Raw genomic sequence first — 10,000 nt, 5'->3', positions numbered from 1 at the left:
AGCAACTGTAGAATCACCACAACTGATCAATTACTGTAGTTTTTGTGTTGCCATAGCAACTGTAGAATCACCACAACAGATCAATTACTGTAGTTGTTGTGTTACCATAGCAACTGTAGAATGACCACAACAGATCAATTACTGTAGTTTTTGTGTTGCCATAGCAACTGTAGAATCACCACAACAGATCAATTACTGTAGTTGTTGTGTTACCATAGCAACTGTAGAATTACCACAGCAGATTGATTACTATAGTTGTTTTGTTACCATAGCAACTGTAGAATCACCACAACAGGTTAATTCAGTTAACCAGTGAAAAACCAATCAAAGTAAACTGGTTTCTCAAGCGCTCATTCAATATATATATATATAAATATATATATAAAGTGTGTTGTTTAGCTATTAATATTAGTTAAATAAACTGAACACATATAAATACGATATATGGCAACATATACAAATCTCTATCTCACACACACACACATCTGGAATTTAAAAGATATGTTTGGCTGTTTTTATACGTGTTTCTATAGACAAGATGATTTGATTTTCTGGATAGAAAAATGTCATATGTTCATATGCAACACATTTCAAATAATAAAAAAAAATACTTGTTTATGACTATAATTATATATGTTCTTATATAAACGAAGTGTCAGATGTTATTTCTAAATTTTCCTTAAAGTTTATATAGTTTGATGTAGTTATAAGTTTGTCTTGTTATATTTCATAAATGTTTTTGTCAGAGGTGGTAACATGCAAATAGTATGTGAAAGCTCTATAGATGTGTTGATATGTTGATGCTAAACTGCCTCAACTTGAATAAATGTGCATGACGGGTTTCCCGCCTGTGCAGTTTGACTGACCTCTAGTGGAAAACAGCGGTATTGACCACAGCGTATTCTTTTATCGGACACGTCATTTTCACAATATCGTATTTTCATAGTATAATATATCTATTGTTTGCTGTTTTGCGCTTTTGTTGTGTAGATTATTTTTCAATAATGTGGTTTGTCATTTTAATTTGAACTTTAATAGACGCACATTGCATATTTTTTTTATTTGTGAAGGTAATGCAATGCAAATATACTCAAAGAGAGAGAGAGAGAGAGATTTATAAATCATAATTTGAATGCAGCCAAAGCAGTAAATCTTTGTGGCCATAGTCACAAAGTAAACTATGATAATGTGCACTATTAAATAGCACAGTAAAGAAAACATGTTAAAAAATATATACTATAAAAATATATAGTATAGTATATACTATAAAACACATAGGTTTATATAGCCGGATGATTTACACGACAACTAAATTCATTGTAAAATACAGTGAAATCTGCTTTTTTCATGTGTTGGTGATTCTGGGAACTCTCAGTTGTGTGTGTCTCATTATTATTACACTTTATTCACTCTTAAAACACTCAATCTATTAATATTAATAATTATTTTTCATTTTAAACAGTTTATTACAGCTGTTTATAATATGCTTGCCTTAAATTTAGTAAATAAATCAAACAGTTCTGTACAAATCAATTCAGAGAAGCAGATTAGTTGTATTTTTTTATTTTTAATGTCTGTTAAACAAATACATAACGCAGAGTACATCTTGTTTTTCTACTAAAGAAGACTACATTTATCAAGATTAAAAATAATAATAAAATAATAAATGGTATGTATGAAATATGGGGTCATTGCGTTGATATGTTATGTACATTTTCTTAAGTATAATAAAAAAAGCTGAAGGCCATGTTTGATTCAGGAAATCGCACAATTCCATGCATGAATTTTAAGGGAATTTAAGTGTTTGTGTAAGATTATTAAACTGAGAAGTGTTTTGTTTAGGCAAATTAGCCTAATTAAAAAGTCATTTAAATTTATAATGATGTTTTTGGTATTTAGTTTCTGAAATAACTCACCCAGCTCTGATTAATAAATGGGTTTTGAGTGCACAGATGCTCATCGCTCTTTTAACACACGTGTGTCCCCTTTAAAGGGTCAGTTCACACAAAAATAAAATATTTAAAATTAAAGAATTTAAATTCAAGAAAAATAAAAAAAAACAAAAGCCAAATTACTCATCATATGTTGTTTCAAACCTTGAGTTTCTTCTGGTGAACACAAAAAAAAGATATTTTAAAGCAAGCTGTAAACCTGTAACCATTGACTTCAATGCTTTCCCTTCTATGGGAGTCAATGGTTACAGGTTTCCACCATTCTTTAAATTATCTTCTTTTGTGTTTTACAGAAGAAACTTGTTTAGTGTCAAGCTGTAGAACTAACTCTTATCAAGAACGTTTTATTCCACACAGCTGAATAAGGCATAGCCTAAAGCAGGCATGTCCAAACTCGGTCCTGAAGGGCCGGCGTCCTGCAAAGTTTAGTTCCAACCCCAATCAGACACACCCGGGATAGCTAATCAAGCTCTTACTAGGCTTTCTAGAAACATCCTTGCAGGTGTGTTAACGCAAGTTGGAGCTAAAATCTGCAGGACACCAGCCCTCCAGGACTGACTTTGGACACTCTTGGCCTAAAGCGATGGTGTCAAACTCAACTCCTGGAGTGCCGCAGCTCTGCAGAGTTTAGCTCCAACCACTCCAACTCACAGCTTAATAGTATGTAGTGGTCTTGAACACCTTGATTAGTTGATCAGCTGTGTTAGATTAGAATAGGAGCAGAACTGTGCACAGCTGCGGCCCTCCAGGAGTCCAGTTCAAGACATATGGACTAAAGCAGGGATGTCCAAGCTCGGTCCTGGAGGGCCGGTGTCCTGCTGACTTTAGCTTTAACTTGTTTCAACACACCTGCCTGGAAGTTTCTAGTAAACCTAGTAAGAGCTTGATTAGCTGGTTCAGGTGTGTTTGATTAGGGTTGGAGCTAAACTCTCCTGGACCGAGTGTGGACACCCCTGGACTGTGGTGTTTCTGTATTTTGACATTTAATATATGCCTATATATTTGTACTATTTATTGGACTTTTTCTGACTATTTTGCAGTTTAACTATAGGAGGATTTGTTTTGCATTTTTTAATAAGACGGCTGGACACCTGAAGACTTGTTTTGTGTGTTTTAAATTTTATTTATTTAATTATTTATTTAATGGTGTCGGTTGCATGATAAATTGACTCTTAACTGCAAAACAAATGTACTTTGGTGCAAATAAGTAACTTAACTATAACCACTCGAGGGTGAATAAGTAGTGAGTAAACTTTCATTTTTAGCTGAACTATCCCTTTAAATGCGCGCGCCGCAGGGGGTGTGACGCGTAACGTGCACGCGCGTGGCGAGGAAACCCGGATCCTGACCGCGCGCACCGTCAGCCACGTCACCGAGACTCCGTCCGCGCTGTAGTGTCGCTCATTCCGATACATATTCATTAATATATATATATATATATATATAGAGAGAGAGATACAGAGAGAGGGTGCACAATATTTAAATAATAATAATAATCTTTGCTGCCAGTCTGTGTGGACATGACGCGCACGCGCTGAGCTGAAAGAGTTTTGATTTGTGCAGGACGAGCATCTGGGCAGCTGCAGAAAACTCAATCGTTTCTGAAAGATCATTAAGATGAACATCTTCCGACTGTCTGGAGATGTCTGTCATCTGATCGCCATCATTATCCTCTTCCTGAAGATATGGAGATCCAAATCATGCGCAGGTAAACGCAGAATTTACACCTCAGAATCACTTTTACAGCAGTTTTTTAACGCGCATCAGCGACTAAACCGGATTAATGAATGTGAACAATAGCCGATTTTATTCATAAACCGGATTTATGAATGTGAACAACAGCGAATCTGCTTCAGATTTTGTTTACACCTGTGAACGCGCGTCTGGCGGACTTTACGTTGACGTGTAGTGTTTGTGGTGTTTACGTGGCAGCTGATATCTTGCATTAGAGTTATTCAGGACTCTGGAGGAACTCAATATGTTCTTATTCACATTTATATTTACCTTTATTCATCGTATAAACGCAGTTTATCAAAAGTGACGAATATAAAGCGACGTATAGCATCAATATGTCGCTGAGGGATGCTGGAAACGCGGGTGTATTTTGCATCTCCGAGGTAAATCATCTATTAATTTTAAAGCAAAACTTTTAATGAACCACTTGTGAGTAATAACACAGATCATATATCATGTTTCCTCTAAAAAAAAAAAAAGTTTTATGTGTATTTAGGGACATTTTCTTTAAAAATTAATTTAAAGAGTGCCACTATTGCTATACCTGACTGTCTCGGCCTCCAGAATCATACATTCAGCTTCAGTTATCATCAAATAATTACGTGTTTTTCATCTTTTTGCTTTGTTTACTGAGTCAAATAAACATTTGAATGAAATACTTATTTTTTTAGTATTTTTCAGTGTTTATCACAGCATTCTTGCTTTATTCTACATTAATTATTGATTCTGTTGACTGTAAATTACATTATATAAATATATAAATATATAAATCTACATTTGATTGTTTATCATTGCAGTTAAAGGAAAATGCTTTAAATGTACCCCAAATTATTGTGAGATGCATCAGATACTCTGAAAAGACTTGGTTAGTTGTGTATTGAGGTAAAGTTGGTTTTATATTCGCACAATTGTTCATTTTTGAACACCGACAACTTGTGACACAATTCCTACATGGTTTATCATACTAATTTGAGCATTGAGTCTGAAACGGCATATGAGAATGACTTCAAATTAACATTAACACCAAATAATTGAGTGTGAAAAGCGTTGTACTTTGATAATAATTGGCTGCTAATATGATTCGCTTTTCTGAAACTTTATTGAATGTATTTATTAGGATAAAACCCTTTGGGATGTACCATTTCATCTTCAAGGGGGTTCCACAATGTATTGCAATAATAATAATAATGAAACAAACTTACATTGCATTATATAAATGTAGCGGAGGCCAGCTAGTGTGTGCTGTGCAGGTAAACCTCTCTTCTCAGACCTCTAATGCCCCAATCACACGGGGCGTCAGCTTCAGCACTTCCATTCACTTTGAATGTGTGACGTCAGGCGTTGCTGAACTGCATTATGGATCCGTCGGCACCACTTCAGTGGCATTGCTCGCTGCAAAAAGTTGGGACTTTCTAAACTTTTCGAGTGGTGACAGAAGCGTCAGCCAATCAGATCTCTGTATGCAAATACACCAGCTCAGACAGTGGCCTATTGCTGACTAATTTCATTGGCTGACGCTGCTATGACGATCGTGTCAGCCCCAACTTCAGACACGCCCTCTGTCAAGCATTGATGCTGAAGCCCCGTGTGAATGGGGCTGTAAAGGTGCTCTAGCGACAGACACTAGAGGAAATGGTCTTTAGTCTCCTTGTTAGAGCAACCGACTCCCATGCGTAAGGTCACCGGTTCGATCCCACCTCGGAGCAGGTTGGATGGTGTAGGACTAGCGGAGTTACATGAACAGCAACAAAACACACACATTAACATAAGGAAGCATCACATGTTAATCAGAGAACAATATATATATATATATATATATATATATATATATATATATATATATATATATATACATATATATATATATACATATATATATATATATATATATATACATATATATATACATATATATATATATATATATATATATATATATATATATATATATGTATATATATGTATATATATATATATATATATGTATATATATATATATACATATATATATATATATATATATATATATATACATATATATATATATATATATATATATATATATATATATATATATATATATACATATATATATATATATATATATATATATATATATATATATATATACATATACATATATATATATATATATATATATATATATATATATATATATACATATACATATATACAGGGCTCAACAATAAGGACTGCCCAGCTTTCCGGTTCTTCTTAGCTGATTGAGAATTCTATTTTTTTCCATAACCTGGTAACAACCAGTACAGCGAAGAAATGGCAACATGGTGGCAACATCCAATTCTAAGGCTAAAAGAAAACGTTTCTAACGTCTTGAAAGCAGAAATTTACTTGTGAACAACGCAAAAAACAAAACAAAAAAAAACTTAGTTGCACAGTTTGCCGTCAGTTTGACAAGTCAGCCACCCTTTGTTAAATAATTTCAAACCGCAATAAAATACCTCCACATTTTCCATACTTTTCTGTTACGAAACACTTTTATTTACAATTTTTTTTAAGTATTAACATTCTAGATTCATAGACTTTAAATTTAACACAGTATTTAAAATATGTATCTTAAAAATAGCTATTAACTTCCCTTTCTTTTTGGTGGGGCCAGTGAAAATTTTGGCAGGGAAAGTAAAAATTTGAACCACTGGCCCGATCAGACCAGGAGAAAAAATCCTTAGCGTTGAACCCTGATATATATATATATATATATATATATATAGTCCAAAATAAACAGATCAGTGAATCCAATCAAAACATAAACGAGAAAAACGAGCACAATCCAAAGTCAAATATGACAGCGAAGACTATAATTAAGGAGAAAGTCTGAATTTGTGCATAGACAACCAACTTTAATCCAAGTTTGTGTGTGTTTTAATGTGCCATTATATATATTCCTCTGATATTTTTCTGTTTTATTGTGCGTTCTGATGTTTACTGTTGTGTTTTCCAGGGATTTCCGGGAAGTCTCAGGTGTTGTTTGCGCTGGTCTTCACCACCAGATATCTGGACCTCTTCACCTCCTACATCTCCGCATACAACACTGTCATGAAGGTAAAACTGATGCCACAAAAGCAAAAGACGTCCTAATAAAATAATACAAATTAAAAGACTTGATGACAGAGTTAGCATTTACACAAGCGTCTGGAATCTGTCAGATACAAATGCATCACTTGGGAAGAAAAGTTATGACTTACTGACTCATAACTCACAGTAAGAAGGTCTCGGGTTCGAATCCTGGCTGGGTCAGTTGGTGTTTCTGTGTGGAGTTTGCATGTTCTCCCCAGTGTTGGCGTGGGTTTCCTCACGGTGCTCCGGTTTCCCCCACAGTTTAAACACATGCGCTATAGGGCAACTGATCAACTAAATTAGCCGTAATGTGTAAGTGTGTGTGAGTGAGAATGAGTGTGTATGAGTGTTTCCCATAGTTGGCGGTTCATTCTGCTGTGGTGACCCCTGATATATAAAGGGTCTAAGCCGAAGGAAATTGAATGAATGAATGAATGAATGATTTGTCATAATCATGTCAGTTTGCTGTCACGATAATCATCAGTGTGGTGACTTCCTCAGTTTCATAACCTTCAGTGTCATAATCATATTTCTGCTCCACGATATTGTCTCCGTTTTGAAACATGCTATTATCAAGTACAATAATGAGCACATATTAACTTTGTCATATCTCAGAATTTTGACTCAATCTGTCATTTATAACGTTTTAATCCTATAATGTTTAATTACTTTATTATTGTAATTTTGATTTGTCATTTGTAATTTCGACATTATAATTAAGATTAATTGAAAAATCAATTTGTTCACTTGTATCTTGGGTTATGGTGGCGCAGTGGGTAGCAAAATCGCCTCACAGCAAGAAGGTTGCTGGTTTGAGCCTCGGCTGGGTCAGTTGGCGTTTCTGTGTGGAGTTTGCATGTTCTCCCTGTGTGGGCTGGGGTTTCCGGTGCTCCGGTTTCCCCCACGGTCCCAACACATGCGCTGTAGGGGAACTGATCAACTAAATTGGCCGATGTGTGTGTGAATGAAAGTGTATGGGTGTTTCCCAGTGTTGGGCTGCGACTGGAAAGACATGCGCTGCTGGATAAGTTGGCGGTTCATTCCGTTGTGGCCAAATTAATAAAGTTACTAAGCCGAAAAGAAAATGAATGAAGATCCAGAATAAAAGTTGTGTGTGTGCAAAACTCATGGAAGAAGATTGTGTGCACGACAAACCCACAGCTACACCTGAATCACACACACACACACGCACACACACACACGCACACACGGATTTACTTAAACATGAATACTAAATATATATACACACACTCATGCAACCACAAATTCACTCACACACACACACACACACACACATATACACACACACATACACACACACACTCAAAAAGCAAACAAACATATTCACACACACACACACACACACACACACACACACACACATATATATACAGTATATATACTGTATAAATGTATAAATGCGCACACTCAAACACACACTCACTTACAAAAACTCTCTCATTCACACACACACACACACACACACATACAGTACACACACTCAAAAAGCAAACAAACATATTCACACACACACATACACACACACACGCATATACAGTATATATATTGTATAAATGCGCACAAACACACACTCACTTACAAAAACTCTCTCATTCACCCACACTCACACACTTATATATGCACACAGACATGCACTTAACAAAAACACAAACACACACTCATACACACAAAAACTCTCTCATTCACACTCACACTCACACACTTATATATGCACACAGACATGCACTTAACAAAAACACAAACACACACTTATACACACTCACAAAAACCCTCTCATTCACACACACACACGAACACACGAACACATATTAGCAAACAAACTCTCTAGCACACACACAAACACATGAACACATATTAGCAAACAAACTCTCTAGACACTCAGACACTTACACACACACACACACACACACACCAACACACACACACACTTAAAAACACATACACCAACACACACACACTTCAAAACACATACACCAACACACACACATATACACCAACACACACACACATTTTTACTCTTACACACACATACTTACACTCATGCAGACGTTTACACACACATACAGTCCCTGACAAAAGTCTTGTCGCTTATCTAATTTGTAGAAACACCTGCTATTAACCTGACTTTTATTTAATCCATTGGTGTTAGGAAGAGTTCATATGAAAAGCTAAAACCCTCCCAAATTATGTTTAATGCACTGAAATAAATTAGTTTCACTGAAACAAGATTTATCATTTAATCAAAACAGAAAGGTCAAATTTTGGCATGACAAAAGTTCTGTCGCCTGTACGAAAATCAAACAAATTTACTGCAAATACAATAATATGTCAGCAAATTAAGTAGTGGTGCTGTGAGATCCACATTTATTATCTTGTATGACTTCCATGAGCTTGAAGAACTGCATCCATGCGGTTAGGCAAGGATTTATACAATTTATTGATGAAGTCATCAGGAATAGCAAAGAAAGCAGTCTTGCATGCCTCCCAGAGTTCATCAATATTCTTTGGTTTCGTTTTCCATGCTTCCTCTTTCATCCTACCCCACATGTACTCAATGATGTTCATGTCTGGTGACTGGGCTGGCCAATCCTGGAGCATCTTGATCTCCTTCGCCTTGTGGAACTTTGATGTGGAGATGGAAATATGCGATAGAGCACCATCCTGCTGCAGAATTTGGCCTTTTTTATGGTTGGGAATATAAGAGGTAGCTAAGATTTCTTGGTATTTTAGACTATTGATGTGGCCTTCCACCCTGCAGATCTCATGCACACCCCCATACTGGATGTAACCCCCGACCATGATTTTTCCACCACAAAACTTCACAGTTTTCTGGGTGAATCTTGGATCCATGTGGGCTCCAGTAGGTCTCCTGCAATATTTGCGGCGACTGTGGTGTAATTCAACAGAAGATTCATCTGAAAAATCCACCTTCTGCCACTTTTCCAGTGTCCATCCATTTAGCAGGCTATGGGCCTTGGCAAATGCCACACGTTTTTCAATTGTCTTTTGTTTAGTACTGGCTTCTGGGCACTGATTCGGCCATGGAGGCCATTTCGAGACAGAATACGACAAACTGTTCTGGTTGACACAGGGACTTCAGGTGACCAGGTCTCGTGGAGCTCTGCAGCAGTGGAAAATGGGCTGGCCTTAGATTTTCGAGCCAACAAACGGTCCTCTCGAGCAGTTATCTTGAGGCG

General features: G+C 36.1%; 1 protein-coding gene across 2 annotated transcripts in view; it reads left to right on the top strand.

The window, feature by feature from the left end:
* The first annotated feature begins 3,311 nt into the window (after positions 1–3,311).
* The window catches only part of kdelr3 (KDEL endoplasmic reticulum protein retention receptor 3), an 11,121-nt gene continuing 4,432 nt past the window's right edge, over positions 3,312–10,000 (top strand). Inside the window, exons 1-3 of one of the 2 annotated variants that reach the window (XM_073937770.1) lie at positions 3,312–3,343; positions 3,516–3,660; positions 6,667–6,767. In XM_073937770.1, the coding sequence (XP_073793871.1) occupies positions 3,570–3,660; positions 6,667–6,767 (192 nt within the window). In that variant the 5' untranslated portion in view covers positions 3,312–3,343; positions 3,516–3,569. 2 annotated transcript variants of the gene reach the window in all.

Source organism: Danio rerio, chromosome 3, assembly GCF_049306965.1.
Source record: "Danio rerio strain Tuebingen ecotype United States chromosome 3, GRCz12tu, whole genome shotgun sequence".
NCBI lineage: Eukaryota > Metazoa > Chordata > Actinopteri > Cypriniformes > Danionidae > Danio > Danio rerio.
This window is presented reverse-complemented; position numbering and strand designations above follow the sequence as displayed.